This window comes from Haliotis cracherodii, unplaced genomic scaffold (genome assembly GCF_022045235.1).
Source record: "Haliotis cracherodii isolate W230 unplaced genomic scaffold, xgHalCrac1.p SCAF_8, whole genome shotgun sequence".
Classification (NCBI taxonomy): Eukaryota; Metazoa; Mollusca; class Gastropoda; order Lepetellida; family Haliotidae; genus Haliotis; species Haliotis cracherodii.
This window is the reverse complement of record NW_027266341.1, coordinates 18,769,877-18,795,412: the sequence shown is the minus strand read 5'-3', so window position 1 is coordinate 18,795,412 and position 25,536 is coordinate 18,769,877. Positions and strand designations below refer to the sequence as shown.

The 25,536-nt window shown below is 41.5% G+C and overlaps 1 protein-coding gene across 1 annotated transcript in view; it reads left to right on the top strand.

The window, feature by feature from the left end:
• The window catches only part of LOC139449887 (uncharacterized), a 131,776-nt gene that overhangs the window by 49,943 nt on the left and 56,297 nt on the right, over nucleotides 1-25,536 (top strand). Inside the window, exons 3-4 of the mRNA XM_071231462.1 lie at nucleotides 2,619-2,683; nucleotides 18,321-18,395. Coding sequence (XP_071087563.1) covers nucleotides 2,619-2,683; nucleotides 18,321-18,395 — 140 coding nt within the window. The remainder of the gene's footprint in view (nucleotides 1-2,618; nucleotides 2,684-18,320; nucleotides 18,396-25,536) is intronic.

The following is a 25,536-nucleotide window of genomic DNA, read 5'->3' as shown; positions in this document are numbered from 1 at the left end:
GGAGTCAATAAAGTGTAAACAAGACTGTATGATAAGTGTGGAGTCAATAAAGTGTTCACAAGACTGTATGATAAGTGTGGAGTCAATAAAGTGTTCACAAGACTGTATGATAAGTGTGGAGTCAATAAAGTGTCCACAAGACTGTATGATAAGTGTGGAGTCAATAAAGTGTCCACAAGACTGTATGATAAGTGTGGAGTCAATAAAGTGTTCACAAGACTGTATGATAAGTGTGGAGTCAATAAAGTGTCCACAAGACTGTATGATAAGTGTGGAGTCAATAAAGTGTCCACAAGACTGTATGATAAGTGTGGAGTCAATAAAGTGTAAACAAGACTGTATGATAAGTGTGGAGTCAATAAAGTGTCCACAAGACTGTATGATAAGTGTGGAGTCAATAAAGTGTTCACAAGACTGTATGATAAGTGTGGAGTCAATAAAGTGTCCACAAGACTGTATGATAAGTGTGGAGTCAATAAAGTGTCCACAAGACTGTATGATAAGTGTGGAGTCAATAAAGTGTTCACAAGACTGTATGATAAGTGTGGAGTCAATAAAGTGTCCACAAGACTGTATGATAAGTGTGGAGTCAATAAAGTGTTCACAAGACTGTATGATAAGTGTGGAGTCAATAAAGAGTCCACAAGACTGTATGATAAGTGTGGAGTCAATAAAGTGTCCACAAGACTGTGTGATAAGTGTGGAGTCAATAAAGTGTCCACAAGACTGTGTGATAAGTGTGGAGTCAATAAAGTGTCCACAAGACTGTGTGATAAGTGTGGAGTCAATAAAGTGTCCACAAGACTGTGTGATAAGTGTGGAGTCAATAAAGTGTCCACAAGACTGTATGATAAGTGTGGAGTCAATAAAGTGTCCACAAGACTGTGTGATAAGTGTGGAGTCAATAAAGTGTAAACAAGACTGTATGATAGGTTTGGAGTCAATGAAGTGTTCACAAGACTGTATGATAGGTGTGGAGTCAATGAAGTATCCACAAGACTGTATGATAGGTGTGGAGTCAATAAAGTGTCCACAAGACTGTATGATAGGTGTGGAGTCAATAGAGTGTCCACAAGACTGTATGATAAGTGTGGAGTCAATGAAGTGTCCACAAGACTGTATGATGAGTGTGGAGTCAATGAAATGTCCACAAGACTGTAAGATAAGCGGGAAGACTTCATTATTCCAACAGTCAACTTTCCCTTTATGTCGAGCCATATTCCAGCAGCTCCAGCCTGGGCTGTTTTCACTTCACACCTTTTAAGGTATAATCAAGCACGATCTTTCTGCGAAGACATCAAAAGGCATTTGCTCAAACGTTATTTGATCAGGGTTACAACATCAGTAAGGCTTTCAAAAAGTGTTTAAGGTAGATATGTGGAGGATATTTCCAAATTTGACACATCAGTGACAAAACTGAGTTCCGATGCAATTCCTTATTTTGACCTGTACGATAGGTTCCCACGTGTTGTTAGGTGAATAAATGACTTGTCTTTGCATGTATTTGTGACAGGTGCCACTGGCACTGGTGGGGCAATATACGCTTACCTTTTCTCGAACACCTGGTATCATCCCTAATTGATAGTGATTCATAAACACTTGCTTGTGATACAGTCGGAATTGTACAACGGACAACAGTTTTTAGCAGAGAGTGTGTATATATATATATATATATATATATATATATATATATATATATATATATATATATATATATATATATATATATATATACATTTACTGTACAGTCCAACCAGTTCAGGTTATGAACAGAAAATATATTTACGTTCGATATTAAATTGACAAAATCAGGGTTCGAATCCTCTTCAGGGTAGTAAAATAAGTCTTGGTAATCGCCCATGATATTGCTGTACGATTGCTATCAGCCTCGTTAACGCTCCTCACTCACTCCTCAGCAGGGTGTACAACAAGGAGATTATATGCCCCCCCCCCCCTCTTCTTGTACTAATCAAGTGAGTCAACAGAGAATGAGCCGCAATTATACCTTTACGATACACCATACACCCTGTGGCACTGTGTGGAGTCTAATTGTATTACAGTCAGCGAGGGAAGATAGGTTGTCATATTAGGAGAGACTGAGAGCCCGCTTGTGACAGTTAGGGGCAATTTTGTACTCAACCATTGGCATGTAATGACCTAAACGGAGATTGATTTGTATGACTCGTACCATCAATTTCATGTCGTTTATCAACACATACATATATCATTGCTCTGGTCGTAAAGACCGTTTGTTCGTCACCAAAACTATTTTTGGAAAAGGTTTGAGTGCGTACAACGTCTTCCTTCAAACGTGCATGGTGGGACTACACTAACAGCAACTGTTTTTAGTTCTTTGAAGAACGTGGTTTCCGAAATTTTATTTATGGAAATTCAAAATATCAGGATTCATACAGATTTAGAAGTACATGTAATCAATATTATTTATACAATGAGTAGAACCTTTTCTTGTTGGTTAGACAAAAATTAAATGACCGCACCTCACTAGACAATATACACGGGTATTTCAATAAAAATAAGGTAATTTGATTTTCTTGGCCTGGGGGTGTGCTCCTACAGTCTACATTCCCTACTGTAATTAAATACATCTTGTTTTCCAGAACGCCCAAGTTCGCCTGTATGAAGTTTCTTCGTCGGAGCGAGAACGTTGTTCAGGTGCTAGAAAGTAAGTCTAATTGTTTTTGTTACATTGTCAGCATCAAAAACCTATAAATGCTTTATCGTGATCAAGATGCATGACTCCGTTGCAATCTGGAGCTAGTGCACCGCAAGTAAAGAACCACCCGATTCTTTCACATTACTACAGTTAATTTGTCATGGCATGACAGATAAACTATAGTCATATGAGACCGCCTCCGTGGTCTAGTGGTAGAGCGTCCGCCCGGAGAGCGGAAGGCACGGGGTTCGATCCCCGGCCGCGTCATACCAAAAGACGTTAAAAGATGGTACTTGTTGTTACCCTGTCTGGCGCTCGGCATATAAGGATTATATTATTATTGCACTTATATAGCGACGTGCATGGACGTGTGTGTCTGTGTGTGTGGCTGCTACTAGTCCGGACTGATGCCGATTTATAGTGCTAACTCACTGAGATACCATGCCGCAGTTTAACATGAATACCCAACTCAGACACAGTATACTGACTCCGATCCGACCAGTCCTTGTTTAGCCCCTTAATGCCGAGCGCCAGACAGGGTAACAACAAGTACCATATTTTGGTATGACGCGGCCGGGGATCGAACCCCGTACCTTCCGCTCTCCGGGCGGACGCTCTACCACTAGAAAATCTGGGTCAGTATATACCCCTGTCTTAATGGTGCACATACTGAGCACACAAGAAGAAAATAGTACTATTATTTTGGATGCATATTGGCAAATTTGGTTTCTCTAGAATAACTACATATCGCCCAATTTCAATAAATAAATACATTGCTTCAATGAAAGGGACTACCTGTGCACGACCGTCACATATTCATCACAAGAATGCATGCCGCGCATTTCTGTTACTTGCCTAACCAACCAACCGAAAGGACATTCAATGATGACTCTTCGCCAGTTAAGAATTAAACACCGAGTGTAACCGTTATCAAATGGATCAGACTAAAAAAGCCAAACAGGACGTGTAAAATGCATCAGGAAACACGAAAACCTTTTAGCTTTCGATTCATCTTCGACTACTTTATCCAAGGATCTCTAAAAACGCGACACCGCTGAATTAAGCTTTAATTTCGGTAAGCGATTGTTGTTGTTATTACTCGTTAATATGAGCGACCATTTACACAGACTCGTTACATACTTGAATCCACGCCACCGTCTAAAGGTTTGTTTAATACCAGATTAAACACAGTGCTCCTTAAATGTAGACTACGAAGCAAGTCAATGTTGATTGCCCGTATGTAAGTGTAAGTCCCTTACACATAACCACCGGTGATACACGCAAACGTGGATGGGTGCAAATATTCATCAAATATTTAGACATTCAGAAAAAAAGCGGTTAGCATGGTGTTTATAGATTTCTCCTTGAAAGAACTTCGAAAACAACACTAAAAAAAGCTTTTAAATAAAATCAACCGGAAAATACTCGTAATGTTTTGAAAAATTCATGTCAAACCAACCTGGTAGTACATCTTGATTGATCACGTGACAGGTTGGTAACATGGAGCCATTTTTACTGTTTTTATTGTTTTTTTAGATTGGAACATCTTCCGTGTTTTGTAGGATTGCAACGTCATCAATATTACGCATAAAAAACATATAAAAAATATAAAAAATAAAAATATTACGCATAAATGGGAATGTATACATTTAAAAATTGGATTTGACTACTATATTGCAAACGATATCAAAACATTACCAGGATTAAAACGGACACCAAAACACTGAAAACGTAACGTCCAAGGTTTTTTGTCAACACTCATCTAAAAGGCACGGATGATAGTGTGGGCTAAAGACAAGCGGCTCCTTGGTCGTGGATACGAATCCTAGTTTTGCCCCGAAACCCGTGAGCACCATATCCGTATTCGGGGGATCCTTGTCGTGATCTTCTGGTTCATCGCTATTTGATAGTGATTCATAAATATATAACGACAACGGGAATCAGCATTCTGTCTCGGTTGTACGCCGACACAGATTCCATTGCGCAAAAAGACAAAATAGCGGTGAAAATTATATCGATGGATCACTTAAGATCATTGATGACACCAGGGGTTCGTGAAAGGGGAAACATGACCCGCTGCCCACACCTTGTTACATAGTCGGAATCGTACAACTGACTCTGTTTTAAGCCGTTATTTCTTATGATTAAGGATATGGTTTTGTAGCTTTTATTTTCACAGTTTTCAACGTCTAAGACCTGCGTCAGGTTTGACTTTTCACCCTTAAAAGGACGACACGAAGTGATGTGATGTAACTGAAACCCACTCACTCAATCATCTGGCCACCTAAAATAGAATAAAACACCCTCTGATTAGCATAGAGACACAGCAAGTTTGAATATCCTCATTCTCATACCACTATAAATATAAATGACGATGGTATATTTGTTTACTAGGGTTTTTTCCACAAGGCGTTCAGTGTTAAAGTGTACGAGTTACGATCGTCATGGCGTAAACAGGGCCAACTATATCTACTACTCAAAGATCATGGATCATGTTTTTTAATGAAAGAAACTCATCCACAAATAAAGACTGAAATATCCCTGGACACTATGATTGGGTAACCCACATTTCATGAAGAACGGACAGCGGTATAGGCACGATGTCCACGGGGTGCTTTAAAACCTGTGTTTGGATGTATCGTGACAGAATCTTTGCGCGTCATTATCAGAGAGCACACCAACATTTGCCACTGAAGATTGCAAGATCTGAATGCACTTATGATCAGCGTCAGTGACGACTAACTAATCAGGCAGATGAAAGGCATGCTTGAGTGAGTGAGTGTGTTGGGTTTAACGCCGCTTTTAACAGTATTCCAGTTACATCACGGTGTGTCAGCTTAATGTGGGAGGAAATCCCGAAGTGATGCAGATCTCATGCGTTTACCACTTCGGTGAAACCCACGAGCACGAGTATGGTGCTGATAAACCTAGAAACATAATCGGGGCGATTCAAACCCACAATCCTAGGTTTCTGGCGTGCCCAAGGGACGCAACTATGCACAGCTGGAATATTACTGAGTGCGGCGTTAAACAACAAACAAAGAAACAAGTAAGACAGTCAAAGTGCGGTGATCGCCATATTGAACAGGACCCTACTGTCAGTAATATATGATACAAGGATACTCGACTAAAGGCGTTTAATAAAAGGTTAAAACAAAAGGACCCGGTGTTTAATCTTTTATAAATGGTTGGATAAAACTGAAGCGTTTCAACGATTAGACGCCAGGTGTCCGAGGGCTCTAACCTAATTAAACCGTAGCCAGCACACATAGAACATTGGCACCTAACATGATGATACACCATTGTTTTGATAACAGTACTCAAATAGTTCTATCATCAAAGTCAAGGACAGATAAAAGAAATTCCGTTATTTCCAAGTAGTGTTATTTTAACGATACAGTTAGTTGATGCGCAGTATGCGACAAACGAGACACAGTTCAATCTGTCCGTATTTAGTTTGGACTCGTTTTGAACATGTCAATGTGAGTTTGAACATCCTTAAGATCTTAACGTTATTGACTGTCAGTCAAAATCAATATTACGCTATCCATTACCTTAATACGTGAACTGAAAAACGTGAACGGGAAACAGCGACCTAAGTATTAAAATTCATTTGTTAAGTCCAGTCAAATGCAAAACCATCCCAAATGTACAATGTCATTATTTATCATGATCTTGAATTAGAGCCTTGGTTGTGCACTCGTGTTTTGCTGAGATGGAACCATGGTTATTAACACAAGACAAAGAAGACACCTCTGTGTTTACCTGGCCCATCGATCTCTCTGATCTGATTGCAAGAGACACATGTGCTACTGACAGCACTGGGATCACCGAGGACCCATTAGGTTATATGGCGGCATACGACAATCAATATGTAATGCACATGTCATCTCTGTCTGACTCATGACATGGCCGAGTGTTGAGAAAAGTGTTTAATAAAACACACGAACGCATGCTCTGTGGATAAATTATTTCAAAGTTAGGACCAGTTATTTCAAAGATCATAAGATGAGGGCTTAATATTTGTCACTCTTGGTAAGTAAAAAATACCAAGAAAAAAAAGACAATGACAACATTTTCAAATATTGCCATTCGCATACTGGATAACCATTTCAAGGCACCCGGCGTACTGCACTGCATCCGGAATACCGTCTAACAGAGCTCGGCATCCGGCGTACTGCACTGCATCCGGAATACCGTCTAACAGAGCTCGGCATCCGGCGTACTGCTCTGCATCCGGAATACCGTCTAACAGAGCTCGGCATCCGGCGTACTGCACTGCATCCGGAATACCGTCTAACAGAGCTCGGCATCCGGCGTACTGCACTGCATCCGGAATACTGTCTAACAGAGCTCGGCATCCGGCGTACTGCACTGCATCCGGGAATACTGTCTAACAGAGCTCGGCATCCGGCGTACTGCACTGCATCCGGGAATACTGTCTAACAGAGCTCGGCATCCGGCGTACTGCACTGCATCCGGAATACCGTCTAACAGAGCTCGGCATCCGGCGTACTGCACTGCATCCGGAATACTGACTAACAGAGCTCGGCATCCGGCGTACTGCACTGCATCCGGAATACCGTCTAACAGAGCTCGGCATCCGGCGTACTGCACTGCATCCTGAATACCGTCTAACAGAGCTCGGCATCCGGCGTACTGCATCCGGAATACCGTCTAACAGAGCTCGGCTTCCGGCGTACTGCACTGCATCCGGAATACCGTCTAACAGAGCTCGGCACCCGGCGTACTGCACTGCATCCGGAATACTGTCTAACAGAGCTCGGCATCCGGCGTACTGCACGGCATCCAGGAATACCGTCTAACAGAGCTCGGCATCCGGCGTACTGCCCTGCATCCGGAATACCGTCTAACAGAGCTCGGCATCCGGCGTACTGCACTGCATCCGGGAATACCGTCTAACAGAGCTCGGCATCTGGCGTACTGCACTGCATCCGGAATACCGTCTAACAGAGCTCGGCATCCGGCGTACTGAACTGCATCCGGAATACCGTCTAACAGAGCTCGGCATCCGGCGTACTGCACTGCATCCGGAATACCGTCTAACAGAGCTCGGCATCCGGCGTACTGCACTGCATCCGGAATACCGTCTAACAGAGCTCGGCATCCGGCGTACAAAAAGGGGTTTGGCACCCTCAATGATATCACGGCGTGTCAGCTTGGTGTGGGAAATAAACACGAAATGATACCAAATATCAAGGTTTCGATGCTGATCAACCAATTACGAATATGAGATTCGAACCTAAGACCAGCGGATCCTGGCACGTCTAAGCGCACAGCTCCGCACAGCTAATTCCGAAGCCTTGGCCGTTATGATAGAGCATCAGCATGTTCTCCATCCTCAGTTAAACAGCGGGTCATTCGGTGCAGCGCTGGCTCTTGCTAGGTGTACCTAACAAGTACAATTCCTGAGTTCCCTTGGGGGGTTACTGTCGCTGTTGCCAGGCGCCATAGTTAGTAATTATAGATAATAATAAATGAAAAATATTCTCAATACACAGGTGACTACTCTACAAAATTGAAGGCTAACAGTGTCAATACAAACACTGCATGGATAAACATCTCGCTGTTTTGTTATCGATAAATCGATAGACGTACCTATATTATTCCATCGTTTATATAGATAGATAAAGATCGTATATCAATTTAAAAGAAACGCAAAGGAAGTAAATCACAGAATGTCTGTGAAACGATAAGATTAACATTGTTATTATTTGATTGCGTTATTTATTGCGTTATTAAAAAGTGTTAATTCGCTTTTTTGGTTTAATATTGGAATGAAAGTACATGTATCAGCTAAGCACATACAATAACATTGTATATTAATTCTATAACTGATTTCAGACAAAATTTAGCATCGCTGAAATTAATACTATATACCAACAGAGAGAATGCGAGTTTGGATTTCAAAGATGACGTTGAACACATTATCTACAATTTACGTTCGAAAAGAATGTATAAACCGATCTATTATTCTGCTATACGTATTGCTGACAGCGATACACATCATAACGAGAGCTGTTACTCGAGCACTTATGTGACACATCTTACTAACATGCATGTTTTATGAACATTTCTGAATATGTTATTTGTTAGTTTTGTGCGTACTTTAGTGCGTTAAAGGTCAGTAAGAGGACAAATAACACACGAAACATATCCTTCAGTGATTAAATGCCAGGTAAGAATGAGTCACAAAGGTCAAATAGAGCAGGCTAGTACATCATGGTACGCAAGCCTTTTTATGGTGATTTGTTTTGTCATTTTTTTCTTTAAAATTCAAGAAGTGATGTTGAAATTTCAAGATACATTTTAAGTTGAGTGAGTGAGTATGGTTTTACGCCGCTTTTAGCAATATTCCAGCAATATCACGGCGGAGAACACCACAAATGGGCTTCACATATTGAACCAATGTCGCGAATCGAACACGTGACGAGAGAACGCTTTAACCACTAGGCTACCCGTCCGCCCCCATTTTAAGTTGAAATTTCAAGATACATAAGTTGAAATTTAAAGATAATGATCTTGAAATTTATAAATAAGTTGAACTTTCAAGATGAAATTTTAAGATATTAACTTGAAATTTCGAAAGGTTATGTTGAAATTTCAAGATAATAAGTTGGAATTTCAAGATAACAAGTGAATTTCAAGATATTAACTTGAAATTTCGAAAGGTTATGTTGAAATTTCAAGATAATAAGTTGGAACTTCAAGATAAGAAGTTGGAATTCCAACTTTGTATCTTGAAATTTCAACGTATTATCTTGACTGCTGTACGTATGCATGTCATACATCTTTCTCACATACATATTTCCATTTTTTATATGTATTTTAGTGGCTGTTTGAAAGGTCAATAAGTACGTATAACACACCCAAGATGTATCTGTGGTTAAGTACTACAACTTAGGCCTTTCGTTTTCCAGTAGATATGTAGACTCACAAAGGTCAATAAGGGTAATATATCACACCATACCATGGGACTTAATGCCATGCAATACATCAATAGTTTATCAATCAGTATCGAGTTGACAGAGGTCAACTCCAACCAAGCCTTGCAAAAACTTCAATATTCATTTGTCGTAAGTAGCTATGGAATTTGTCTGTCTGTTGCTAAACAATAACAATCAATTACCCGTAGTAGTTGTCATCCCTGCTTCTGTGAGTATTGATGATCTGTCGAGGTAGAAAGCACAACGAAATCAGTTAAGTATAGGTTTCATGAAAAAATGAACTTTGAGCTGGAAATAATTAATGGGAAGTGATTGTTACTTTTAGTTACCAAAGTAATTACAATTACATCCAGGTGAGCTGTGCTCACGAAGGCTTGGCTGGACGCATTAACATCTTACGATGTAACTATGTAATGTTTCAAGATGGGGTCGATGAATATGTTGTCAAAGGGATTTTGAAACCATGAAGTACACGTCTAAATTTGTCCATCGCACACGCGTAACACTCACCTTGTAACTGAGTAATGACTGTATATTTTAGTAGGAAAATATGATCTTTTTATTTTGCGATCAAATCATGCTGAGAGCGTTTAAAGTCGTGTTTCTAACGTTTATAGTGGCATGAGGTGGGGAACGCTCGAGGAGCAACTTGTCGTTTAATGCATCAAGTTCCAGGTTCGATTCCAATGGATATTTAATGTGGAACCATTTGAATCCCCTGCCATTTTATAACTGAAACTGAAATATATAATATATTCGCTCGCTAATTCAACAAAAAAATGTGTTTCTTCGAACAATCGTTGTTCTTACAACTGCACTGGATGTGTTTAGATGCAATTCCGTATTTTGACTTGTACCACATGTCGCTGGAACAATTGACTTGTCAGTCGTGCAATAGACGATGCTTTGAGCTTTAAAAAGTTAATTTAAAGGATCATAAGTGCTGTATCGTCTACTGGTATTTATCAAAGACGGTAATGACTCTCGAAACCTCGAGTAGTTATTACCCCGGTAATAGAACATGCACTGATTTTAAAATAAAAGCAATACTTTAGGTATTGTTATCAAATGTCTCGTATTTTTGGTAATGTCCTCCTGCATGAATACCTCCAAGAAACGACAACGCCTTGTCTGAGCTGTGTGCACTCAGTAAGTCAGTTTACATCATGTGTCCAGATCCCGTCATCTTCACGACGCTGTTGCAGGAGTAATATTTTTTTGACTGGCTGGAGAGAACGTAAGGAGACCCACATCCAGTCTCCAATTAAGGGCTTCCTCTGTGGATTCAAATATGGCACGTTATTATTTTAACTATGTCCCATGTCCCCTTGAAGTAATCAAGCTGACAATATCTTACAGATGCCTTCTACCGTAGTCCTTTGTTCAAAGACATACTCCTTTTTTTAAAACAAAGCGTTAATCATACAAATCATATTATCGTCAAGACCTGGGGTTAAAGGACGCTCAGCAATGCCCTTTGTCTAACGTGGATGTTATACACAGTTTGAGTCATTATAAAACTATGTATTCAAATATCACCTTGCTTAAAGCTCAATACAACTGTCGTGGTCTTTGTATAAGTAAAGATAACGTAAGTGAGAGGGATGGGATTTAATGGTACAACCGGCTACTACTGATTACCAAACTCAAACTCATTTATTCTCAGAAAAAACACCCACGATGGTACATGAGATACAACTATATACAATTTGTATTATGTACAAAATGACAGCATTTAATAAAAAAAAGGATGCGTGGATACTAATACAATTTACCAATAATTGTATTGTACACATTGTTAAGGAATTAAGATAGGCCTTTTAGATCCCTACACTGTAAGTGGTCATAAGTTTCTTAAATTGGGACAGGTTTGGAAACTTAAGATATTGCTTATTTAAGAGTTCATATCGTTGTTGGTGAAAAGCCTCACATCGGAAAAAAGAGTGAGAGAACAGGCGGTGTCGTCACTTCATAACAGCCGGTGTCATCACTGCATAACAGACGGTGTCATCACTGCATAACAGACGGTGTCACCACTTCAGAACAGACAGTGTCATCACTGCATAACATACGTTGTCATCACACCATAACAGATGGTGGCATCAACGCATAACAGATGGTGTCATCACTGCATAACAGACGGTGTCATCACTTCAGAACAACCGGTATCACCACTTCTGAACAGACGGTGCCATCACTGCATAACATACGTTGTCATCACTGCATAACAGATGGTGTCATCACAGCATAACAGACGGTATCATCATCGCATAACAGACGGTGTCATCACTTCAGAACAGCCGGTGTCATCACTTCAGAACAGACGGTGACATTATCAATCAGTGTGTACAGTGTACACCTACATGCCCTAAGGTAATGAGCGTGGGTCAAATACTTGGTCGTGTTCAAATATTAAAACAAAGATTCCTGAAAACCAGCTTCATTGAGACAATTTAAGCCTCGCGAACAAAATACGTTTTGTTATAAGCCAAAAACAGGCACGTGTGGAAATGGAGAAAGTCCCACCCGACGCATCTGTCTCTGACACAACGCTGTCTTCTCCCATCTGATACCATCTTTCTCTCCCGCCCGAATCCTTCTGTATTGGAAGCTTTCTCTCTACCCTAAAATGTACTCCTCTCACAGAATCCTTCAGTTTTCCTCCCTCCCTTTCCCCCTCCCTAACTCTCCCTCCCCCTCTCTCCCCTCTCCCTCTCCCTCCCTCTCTCCCTCCCTGCCTTCCTCTCTCTTCCTCCCTCCCTTTCTCTCTCCCTCCCTTATATATATAAAGAGGGAGGGAGAGAGCGTTGGACAGGGAAGGAGGGAGAGGGGGGAGGGAGGGAGAGAAATATATATAAGTACAGTTATAACCTTATTGCGTGCATATCTCTCGACGACATTATTGTTTACGTCAATAGAGAAGAGTCTGTTGAGATGTGTACAGTTAATCCATTAAGTGACTAGAAGCGCGACTTCACAGCCCTTCCCCAGCACTCGTGGCGCAATTATGCATATGATACGCTGTGTATGACGATTGTTCTTCCCTTTGTGAACCACGGGGTGGCACTGGTACTATAGACTGTGTAAATCAATGTATAATAGATAGGTGCATATGTGCAGGCACCGCGTGTACTGGGTAACCTTAACAAGCCATCATGTATCGTTGAGTGCATAGTACAAACACAAGTAGAGTTTGTATTTTATTTTTACCAAACAAAAATTCAAGAATTAAAATGGAATGATTAATTACGCCATTTTGGTAATATATATATGATTATGCTGCGTATCATGTTTGATCTTACTGTGGATATCGATACTTAATTTATTTCAAATTGACAAAAAAAAACGTATTACCATGTTTAATTGGTTTCCCTTAACTCTCTTAAGTACCATAATGTACCATAAAGGAAGTACCCTTATCGGCATTGTCTAAAATGGGTATTTCGCTTGTCTCGAGCTACGGATAGCTCGATATATTGACAAAATTGTCTGTCTACGACATACTGAGAACGAGACATCAGGGCTCTACGTTAAATATTGAATGTGTGAGTGAGTGAGTGAGTGAGTTTGGTTTTACGCCACTTTTAGCAATATTCCAGCAATATCACGGCGGGGGACACCAGAAATGGGCTTCACACATTGTACCCATGTCGGGAATCGAACCCGGGTCTTCGGCGTGACGAGCGAACGCTTTAACCAATAGGCTACCCGACCGCCCCTTGAATGTGTGAGTGAGTTGGGTTTTACGCCGCTTTTAGTAATAGTCTAGTCATATCACGAGGGGGTAGGGGAGTGACAAGAAGTTGGCTTTACACATTGTACCCATGTGGGGAATCGAACCCTGTCCTTCGGCGTGATGGGCGAACACGTTAACCACTAGGCTACCCCACCGCTCCCTTTACGTTAAAAGAACGTCAGATGTTCCTGTGTACCGGCGCTTTCATACACTTGTACGTTGTGTAACCTCATCAGCTGCGATGTCGGTTGGCACGCTGGGCGCACTTCATCACCTCAACATGTCAGTAACTCACGGCAGGTCTTAAATATTGATCTACCTGTCTTGATTGTGCTGATTAGCACAGATAACAATAGGTAGGTATGCATTGTTTACCTACCTACCTATTGTCCGTTTGTGTGCGCTCTTTGGAAGACATGGTATAGCACTAGTGACGCACATTTCATGAACACGATCAATATCTTGACATGTGGTAATGTTCTGTATTTCGTTAAAGGGGTGACACACTAGCACAACATTATTGAAACAATAGCCGGCTAGATTTATCATCTTTTTAATTTGTTTGTTCCATCTATATGAGAGCAGTCTGCAAATAATTCGAATTTTGTACCAGACAATCCAGTGAATGACAACATGAGCATCGATCTGCGCAAATGGGATACGGTGATATGCATCAACCAAGTCAGCGATCCTCACCCCCTTTCCTGTTAGTCGCATGGGTTGCTAAAGAACAATTCTAACCATCTTCATGAAGATAATATTCAAAACTAAAAGAAGAAAATATGTTTGTTAAAGTGACCTATACATGCGATTATAATGTAAAAAAATACAAATTACAAAGTACAATCCTGAAAAACGATTCATACGTGTACGTTATCGGTTGTTTATTGCTTAAAAGGACACTACAGAGGAAAACCCTGGTTGTCTGGAAATCTCGCTTTCTGAACGACTACTGTTATGATACATACAGTAAACTAAAAGGGACCACTTATTTTATTTCGTTATAACCGTAGTTCGTTATGAGCATATATACAGCATATATACAACAAATGGCCCGGACTAAAATTTAAGTTCGTTATATCGGTCAGTTCGTTATAAGCGTGTTCGTTATAACCGTAGTTTACTGTACATGATTTAAACAGGCTATAAATTCAATAATGTTATTTTTTCAATCCGGACTTAATCACTGTGAACGGATACCGTCCGGATTAATGTCTGGGTTCCCGAGGTTTTGCTTGAGCGAAATTCTTAATACAGTTCCAGACATGAATGTTTGTTGTTTAACGCCGCACTTAGCACTATTCCCGCTATATGACGGCGGGCTGTAAATAAGCGAGTCTGGACCAGACAATCTAATGATTGGCATTATGATCATCGATCTACGTATTTGGGATACGATGACATGCATCAACCAAGTCAGCGAGTCTGACCATCCGATCCCGTTTGTCGCCTCTTACGACAACCATTCCAGATACGAATGATAGACATGCATTTTGAGCAGTATTATCACGTAGCTGATAGTGTTCTATTGCGAATCAGCACGCTATGTAAACCATCTCTGTGATAGGCATGTGTAATATCTAACAGCCGTTGACTGCGAATCAGCACGCTGTGTAAACGTTCTCTGTAATAGGCATGCGTGATGTTTTAAATATCGGTTGTTGCTTACGGCTTAGCACAATAGGTAAACGTTCTCTGTAATAGGCATATGTATCACTTGTTGATTGCGAATTAGCACGCAGTGTAAACCTCCGTAAAAGGCATATGTGATAAAATTATATATCTGTCGTTGATTGCGAATGAGCATGCTAGGTAAAAGTTCTCTGTAATAGGCATGTGTGATGTTATTAAATATCGATTGTTGATTGCGAATTAACACGCTAGGTAAAAGTTCCCTATATTAGGCCTGTGTAATATATATCGGTTGTTGACTGCGAATCAGCACGCTAGGTAAACGTTCTCTGTAATAGGCATGTGTAATATATATCGGTTGTTGACTGCGAATCATCACACAAGGTAAACGTTCTCTGTAATAGGCGTGTGTAATATATATCGGTTGTTGACTGCGAATCATCACACAAGGTAAACGTTCTCTGTAATAGGCGTGTGTAATATATATCGGTTGTTGACTGCGAATCGTCACACAAGGTAAACGTTCTCTGTAATAGGCGTGTGTAATATATATCGGTTGTTGACTGCGAATCATCACACAAGGTAAACATTCTCTGTAATAGGCGTGTGTAATATATATCGGTTGTTGACTGCGAATCTTCACACAAGGTAAACGTTCTCTGTAATAGGCGTGTGTAATATATATCGGTTGTTGACTGCGAATCATCACACAAGGTAAACGTTCTCTGTAATAGGCGTGTGTAATATATATCGGTTGTTGACTGCGAATCGTCACACAAGGTAAACGTTCTATGTAATAGGCGTGTGTAATATATATCGGTTGCTGACTGCGAATCGTCACACAAGGTAAACGTTCTCTGTAATAGGCGTGTGTAATATATATCGGTTGTTGACTGCGAATCGTCACACAAGGTAAACGTTCTCTGTAATAGGCGTGTGTAATATATATCGGTTGCTGACTGCGAATCGTCACACAAGGTAAACGTTCTATGTAATAGGCGTGTGTAATATATATCGGCTGTTGACTGCGAATCGTCACACAAGGTAAACGTTCTCTGTAATAGGCGTGTGTAATATATATCGGCTGTTGACTGCGAATCATCACACAAGGTAAACGTTCTCTGTAATAGGCGTGTGTAATATATATCGGTTGCTGACTGCGAATCGTCACACAAGGTAAACGTTCTCTGTAATAGGCGTGTGTAATATATATCGGTTGTTGACTGCGAATCGTCACACAAGGTAAACGTTCTCTGTAATAGGCGTGTGTAATATATATCGGCTGTTGACTGCGAATCGCCACACAAGGTAAACGTTCTCTGTAATAGGCGTGTGTAATATATATCGGTTGTTGACTGCGAATCGTCACACAAGGTAAACGTTCTCTGTAATAGGCGTGTGTAATATATATCGGCTGTTGACTGCGAATCGTCACACAAGGTAAACGTTCTATGTAATAGGCGTGTGTAATATATATCGGTTGCTGACTGCGAATCGTCACACAAGGTAAACGTTCTCTGTAATAGGCGTGTGTAATATATATCGGTTGTTGACTGCGAATCATCACACAAGGTAAACGTTCTCTGTAATAGGCGTGTGTAATATATATCGGTTGTTGACTGCGAATCGTCACACAAGGTAAACGTTCTCTGTAATAGGCGTGTGTAATATATATCGGTTGTTGACTGCGAATCGTCACACAAGGTAAACGTTCTCTGTAATAGGCGTGTGTAATATATATCGGCTGTTGACTGCGAATCGTCACACAAGGTAAACGTTCTATGTAATAGGCGTGTGTAATATATATCGGTTGCTGACTGCGAATCGTCACACAAGGTAAACGTTCTATGTAATAGGCGTGTGTAATATATATCGGCTGTTGACTGCGAATCGTCACACAAGGTAAACGTTCTCTGTAATAGGCGTGTGTAATATATATCGGCTGTTGACTGCGAATCGTCACACAAGGTAAACGTTCTCTGTAATAGGCGTGTGTAATATATATCGGTTGCTGACTGCGAATCGTCACACAAGGTAAACGTTCTCTGTAATAGGCGTGTGTAATATATATCGGTTGTTGACTGCGAATCGTCACACAAGGTAAACGTTCTCTGTAATAGGCGTGTGTAATATATATCGGCTGTTGACTGCGAATCGTCACACAAGGTAAACGTTCTCTGTAATAGGCGTGTGTAATATATATCGGTTGTTGACTGCGAATCGTCACACAAGGTAAACGTTCTCTGTAATAGGCGTGTGTAATATATATCGGCTGTTGACTGCGAATCGTCACACAAGGTAAACGTTCTATGTAATAGGCGTGTGTAATATATATCGGTTGCTGACTGCGAATCGTCACACAAGGTAAACGTTCTATGTAATAGGCGTGTGTAATATATATCGGTTGTTGACTGCGAATCGTCACACAAGGTACCGGTAAACGTTCTCTGTAATAGGCATGTGTAATATATATCGGTTGTTGATTGCGAATTAGCACACTAGGTAAACGATATTGACGGCGTTACAGAAGACTAAGCATAATTCCTTAACAATGTTACCAATTTCATATCCATAAAACGGAATTCAACTGTTAATGCAAACATTTAATTTCGCTAAAGCATACATGCAGAAAGGTCTTATTGTTGAACCGTATAAAACGCTATGACATCCACATAATGACAATTGCATTAAAGAACAACATTGATAGACGAGAAATCGACTACATTAGAAACATATGCGTCTCGATTTCGTTACCTCCTTCAGAGCTCAACAATAGGCGCCCGGTCTGCACAGAAGCCGTTCGTTTGACAAGATAGCAGAACCATGCTGATTTAATTTACAGCAATCATATTTTCTCGATATGCTCATATTTACTACAGAGAATCGATGAACTTTTGACTGCCCCATCTTGCGTTTAAATATCGCATAGTTATCAACGTGTTTAATCGTTAACTCATGCGTTAAGTCTAGTTAGGAAAGACCCTGTATCTGCTTGTGTTCATGTAATCAAATAAGATATGGATTTTTAATGTGTTAGAAGCGAATGTGGTTACCAGCTTATTGTAACATGATAAGCTGTTTAGGACGAGAACGTCGCCAGGCCTGAGGGAAACTCGCTCTGATGATTGGTAATTTAGTTTGTTAGTTTTGACACACTTTCCCGGAGCAGAAATCATTTATGAAAGCGGGAGCTTTTATTAGATAATTCCTTGCCCATGTGCCAATCAAACTTTGTCAGCTGTCCGATTATTGCTTAAAGGTTTGACCAATCAGATGGAAGTTCAACTGTCACGTGTGGTTCTACTTTCAGGTACACCTAGAGAAACCAACGATGCCGGACTTTGTGATGAGAGTAATCTCAATTTGGACGAATGGCCTTGGGTTGGTAAGTGCTGGAATGCATTCATCCTCGTTGAAGATTCGATTTGAGAATATATGTATCGAATGTTATTTTAGACGAATGCTGAGGTGTTTAATTCCAGCAATATGCCTTTTCTCTCTCTGTGCACCGAGTGCCTTCTCTCTCCCAGACCAACATCTTATCTCTGCGCCAACCCCACACCTTCTCTCTGTCCTAACCAAAGTCACCGCTCTCACATCCGATGCTTTCTTCTCCCACCCAAATCCTTCTCTCCCCGGCAACTCCTGTCAGCGCTAACCGACGCATTCTTCTTCCAATCGATGCTTTTTACTCCCTGCCAAACCTTTCTCCCCGTCAGTCTGACCTCACCTCCGTCTACCCGCGGGCGTAACCGAAGCTTTCTTCTGCCACCCGAATCCTTCTACCTCAGGCACCGTCAGTCTGCACTCACCACCGTCTACCCGCTGGCGTAACCGAAGATTTCTTCTCCCACCCGAATCCCTCTATTCAGGCACCGTCAGTCGGCCCTCACCACCGTCTACCCGCTGGCGTAACCGAAGCTTTCTTCTCTCACCCGAATCCCTCTATTCAGGCACCGTCAGTCTGCACTCACCACCGTCTACCCGCGGGCGTAACCGAAGCTTTCTTCTCTCACCCGAATCCCTCTATTCAGGCACCGTCAGTCGGCCCTCACCACCGTCTACCCGCTGGCGTAACCGAAGATTCCTTCTGCCACCCGAATCCTTCTATCTCAGGCACCGTCAGTCGGCCCTCACCACCGTCTATCCGCTGGCGTAACCGAAGCTTTCTTCTCCCACCCGAATCCCTCTATTCAGGCACCGTCAGTCGGCCCTCACCACCGTCTACCCGCTGGCGTAACCGAAGCTTTCTTCTCCAACCCGAATCCTTCTATTCAGGCACCGTCAGTCGGCCCTCACCACCGTCTACCCGCGGGCGTAACCGAAACTTTCTTCTCTCACCCGAATCCCTCTATTCAGGCACCGTCAGTTGGCCCCTCACCACCGTCTACCCGCGGGCGTAACCGAAGCTTTCTTCTGCCACCCGAATCCTTCTATCTCAGGCACCGTCAGTCGGCCCTCACCACCGTCTACCCGCGGGCGTAACCGAAGCTTTCTTCTCCTACCCGAATCCATCTATCCCAGGCACCGTCAGTCGGCCCTCTCTCTCTCTCTCTCTCTCTCTCTCTCTCTCTCTCTCTCTCTCTCTCTCTCTCTCTCTCTCTCTCTCTCTCTCACGTCTTCCATGTCCTGGGAAAGTATGACTGGGAGTGACCCCCTCCCCCCCCCCCTCACCGCTACAGCCGTGTAGACTCCCCATCCCATACATCTCTGTAATGGCTGCCTAGTATTCACCTTCACATTATCCCCCAAGTCATTAAATGATTTACAAATCATGCTGCTTGATGGATCTGACTTTTAAACATCATGGGGCGTATTCGATTCGCTAACTCCGTTTAATGGCGTCAACGGTGAGTTTTCATTAACATACATCAAGTTCTTTCGTCAGAGGCCTTTCTCTGTTGACAAGATTACATGTCCAAACGGATTCTTCGGAATGTCTTCGTGGATACTCGGATCACGGAGTCAGTGTTTCGAATTCGCCCGGGAGCATCCTTAATAGAGCCCCAATGTTTATGCATTGATGCCCGTATGGGCAGCTGTGACTCCACTAAGATCTGAAGTAAGACATAGCTGATCAATGCCTCCCTACTGTTCTAGCTTGTTGGATGGGTAATTATTGCCGAGCTTCTGATGGCACGTCGGTACATACTTACCATCCTCCGGAGGGGGAACTTTTTCTATGCTTTTCCTAGTTTTTTCTTTCAAAAAGCCAATTGATCATGCCCCCGAAAATGGACAGCAGATTGTTTGACGGCCGTCTTGAGGGTAATAAATTTGAAAGAAAGCCATGGCTTAGTGATCGATCTACGGAACGATTGGGCCTCTCTACGGATAAGTATCTCAGTCAAACACGACTTCTCACCATTAACTAATCCTAGGAAAATTGAGAAATAAGAGATAAGCTGAGAGAGGCATGAAGAAACGGACAGTGATCTCCCGCCAATTACCACGTGCACGCCGATCTGCACACGGCCCGCATCCCACGTCCCGCTTCAGACAAATGCACCGGACTCGGGGGACCGTAGGAAAAAACTACTTTTACCATTTAAGCCAGACGGTAGACTTTCTTCGGTCATCTTAATTGTATTTTTTAGTTTTTTGGTGTGAAAAAGGAGTTTTTTCTAAGACTAGGTGTAATAATGATTTTTGGGGTCCTTGTGAGTTGACATGTTACAATACTTAACAATCTGTCATAACGATTTATTAGCTGTTCGACGATTTATTATTTATACGATTATCATGACTTTCTATGTAGCAGTATTTCCGCAGTTCGGCCTTATACAGAAATGTCATAGGCGAAATATACAATCTCATGTATTTGAACCACATTCCATGAATACACTTAGGGAGCAGGTCAAAAGTTGAATGGCCCTTAAAAACTTACATTTGTACACTTGTTCGATGACTTGAGTCTTTTTCTACCTGAAAATCTTTTTGAGGATTTTTTATATTATATTTGAAGTGTTTTGGGGTAAACATCTCAAAACATAAAGAATTTCTTCAATCAGACATCTAACTTTTGAACCGCCCGCTCACAGCAAAAGAGTAAAGATCGACACGTTGGCCTTGTGGTACATGATATAAGTCCCTTGAATTCAGGGTTCGAATTCCGAAATATTTACATTTACATATCCCGTAGTTTTGTTACTGCAAATTCCTAGAACCACGAAACATGTCAAAACATAAGCTGTTTGTGATTTACGCGCTTGGTCACAAGCTGATCATGTGATCGGTCCGCAATCTATTCACTGAAGACATTGATCAAATAAAACATGCGCTGTTTGTGATCCTTTAGACGGAAGTTACAGGGAAAACGTCGATATCAGGTTTGAGGCCAGAGAGAGGGTATATCAACATAGACAATAGCGACTGACTTTCAGGGAATGTGTTTCATTTCCTAATACACTTGAACGCTACATCAAATAAACCTATTCTTAGAGGGGCATTGGTGGCCCAGTTGCCTGAAGCGCCGCAATCCACTGTGCAGAGTTGCGTCCCTTGCGTCCTTGAACCTATGATCATGGGTTCGAATCCTGGTTCGCCCCAACTATGTTTGTCAGCACCCTACCCATGTTCGTGGATTTCACCAAAGTGGTAAACGTCTGAGGCCTGCATTACTTCGGGATGCCCTCCCACAATATGCTGACTCGCCGTGATATTGAATACTGTTCAAAGAGCCGTTAAAACCAAAATAACTCACTAACTCACTCAATTCATAGATTCGAGCCGTCTCCATTATTACACAAAATGCAAATAATGTCTTACATTACCTTAAAATAAACCAAAATACAACAAATTATAATGATTTGAAACATTGTCCCCTAAAATGGTATAACAATTGTTCCTATCTTTTATGCATTCGGATTCGCTCGTCACGCCGAAGACCCGGGTTCGATTCCCGACATGGGTACAATGTGTGAAACCCATTTCTGGTGTCCCCAGCCGTGATGTTGCTGGAATATTGCTATAATCGGCGTAAAACCATACTCAATCAATCAATTATGCATTCGGAACACACCAGTGAAAAGGAAAGATATCTCGGACTTTTTATATTTAATGTTTTAAGTTTGTTTTGAAAATGGGGACTTCATTGAGTGTAGCCTGGTATTCGACTGGAAACGTTTATTTATCAGAAAAGCATAAAATAGAATTGACTTGAAATACAGCCAGATTTACAGATGCAATCAAATTCAGACCACAAGCAACACTGGTGACCAGAGTTTTCTTTAGAAATCCTGTTTTTGAATATCGGAGTGTTGAAATTGCAGCAGAACTGGTGACTAAGAAATTCCTGGCACCACTGCACTGGGGTAGACACATGGACAGTTAGTCTCCAGTAATTTGACGTTACTTCGCCTCACAATGGCCCAGCTGACACCGACTGAGTGATAGATAACTCGGCAAGCAAGTCAAATGTAAATTTATAGTCAAATTACCAATTATTAAAGCAATACTTGTCCCGTTTATGTATTAATCGTATTACTTTAGGTTCATTTAATTGGAAGTAATGATATCGAAGAAAGGAACAAGAACTGAATAGGATTTCGGTTCGAAGGGAGGTCGTTTTTTGAGTAAAAAACTCCTCACTTGACTGAAGACGTTGCAAGAAGCTTGGATAGGTATGAGAGTAACTATAATCTCGAGACAACCTGACTGATGTGAAATTGAACGGAAACATCTCGCGCAACCGGATGTAATGATTGGAGATAGGTTTTCTACACAAACGCCGGCCCCAGCTGAGATGCCCTGTTTAAAGAAAGTCTCAAAACCGGAAGTGGGACTCGCGGAGCGCGTGAATAGCACGCGCAGCTCATGTCTACGCTGTGTGTCTCTCGTCTCATTACTAGCGTCTTAACGGCAGGCTTACATTATCGTGTCTTTGCAATCCTTTTCTCAATTACGACGCTGATTTTATCTTTCATTCGTGAATATCGCCAGCAGTCGCTCGGAAGAATGGAAAACGGAAACATTTAAGCATCAGCCTGCTTGTAAACCGCCACCATTATCGCTATGAGAAGAAAAGCCAGCATATCGAGATTGAGCGACTGCAAGGCGAGAGAGTTTGTCAAAGAAGGGTTAAATTAACGGCTGTCAGCACATTAAATGGCTCTCTTATCTGCTTAAATCACTACTCTTAAATGAGCTGGAAATACCAAATAAGGAGCTATCACTGTAGATATAACTATCTCCTTTCTGAGTCAACATCATGTTTAAGTCAACGCCTGTGAAGGTCACGCATACCGCCGCAAATTACTGATCGATAATAGCCCAACTCTAAACAGCGGTATCTGAAAAAAGTGCCCATTTTTTATTACGCAATAACTCTTCTAACAGCTATACATTTTTAACCCTGTTGGTGTTAGATTTTAAAAGAGATACTACGGTAGAACGAGGCGCGGAGATAGAGACTTCTATTAGATGCTATCCTACAGTTTCCGGTTGGCGGAGTGATATTTGTTCTGCACTGAGGCCGGACTTCCGGCCATTGAACAAGTGTTTGTACTGGGTTTACGTTCCGCGACAAATAAGTGCGTTTAAATTGTAAAAGAAAACTGCCTCGGTTAATTGTTTCGTGGGTTTCTTTGTCCGATAAATGTTATGGAAATAGACAATGCACAACAATCATCTTTACTATATACATGTAAACACAATATATGATGTAATAATTGAAGTGAATACAAAATATATATCTGCTACTAGAGGTGAGGTGAAATGCGGTTTAACGTCGCTTCCAAGATTATTGCACTTATATACCGACGTGTATGCTCGTGTGTGTGGCTGCTTGTACTCGTCCGGACTGATGCCGATTTATGAGATACCATGCCGCAGTTTAACACGAATACCCCACTCAGACACACTATACTGACCAGTCCTTGTTTCAGCCCCTAACAAGCACCTAACAAGTATCACGTGATTGAGTGAGCGAGTTGGGTTTATCGCCGCTTTTAACAGTATTCCAGTTATATCACGGCGTGTCAGCTTAATGTGGGAGGAAAGCCCGAAGTGATGCAGGTCTCAGACGTTTACCACTTCGGTGAAACCCACGAGCACGGGTATGGTGCTGACAAACCTAGAAACATAATCAGGGCGAACCGGGATTCGAACGCACAATCATAGGTTTCTGGCGTGCCCAAGGGACGCAACTCTGCACAGCGAATCGCGGGGCCTTAGACGACTGGGCCACCCGTGCCCCCCTCATCTTTGAACGTCTTTTTGTATGACGCGACCGGGGATCGAACCCCGGACCTTCCGCTCTCCGGGCGGACGTTCTACCACGAGACCACGGAGGCGGTCCTGCTAGTAGAATTCGACATAAATTAATGATGACTTTTCGGGAACACCCGGTGTTATTACAGATTATCAGTGATCCATTCATATAATTGTCTCAGCTAATTTTGCCTTTTGTACGCAGTGAAATCTGCTTCGGCTTATAATTGAGACTGGTTATTCTCTGGCGTTGGTGTTTTATGTATATTAGATAAATCTAACCGAAGAGGTTAGATATGGTTAAATCAGCAAGCCAGTAATTTCGGTCATATCCATCGGATATTCCGAAGGCATGTACTGTTTATTCTTCTACACGCCAACCAGCACGTATCGCTGTGATAAAAACAGAACTCCATTTTGCTTGTTGATACACGTGCGACACGTGCGTTTGCACCTTTGATGTTTCTGTGTCAACGAGAGCGAATATTAATCTGATGTTTGGTTATGTTTTCGTGACGAGGGTATCGACTTCTGTCGATGGGTAGCGAGAAGGGCGATAGATGCCGAACAAACAGTACCGTTACACCGGAACACATACAACCCGTGCAAGACGTGCACTGACTTGACCTTATTTATCAGAGAGCTGATGGTGCTCCCCGAATAGCCTTTCATCTGAACAAGGACCACTCTGAACAAGGACCGTTGTCGAGCAAATATAATTCAAGGTTAATCATGAGCTTTGATGTTATAGTGACTCGGATATATGCCCCTAGATAGACGTACGTGCTTAATATCAAATATTGGAAATATGTTGATAAACATGGAATTCTCAATCTGTCATGTAAATATATCTTTTATGTTCAAGTTATATTTAATAGGTCCATTGATTCTGACTTCATCGTTGTGGTTAGTTGTGAACAAGCAAAAAGTGATTGATAGCCATTCCAGATAAAGACAGGACGAGTGGTACCTGATGAAAAGTTGGTTAAAACTCGGCAATGTCTTATGATGCAAAGAAAAGCAGGAAACAATCCAAGGGTTATCAAATGCAAGACGTTTTTAGATAATTAATTTCGCTTTCTTTATTTCAATGAGAATGTCACTTTGTGACCAAAAAGATTAATATAGGATATGATTTAAAAGTGTCTATTTTATATGGAAATATATAAAGAGCTGGGTTTAACAGGTGTGTATGTATTTCAAGCTAAAAGAAGACGAAGATGATGAATTTATTTGTTAAAGTGCCACACACTGTACTACAGAAACGTGTTATAATATAGGATGTTTGGTACCCATAATGTCTGGGTTAGAATTGG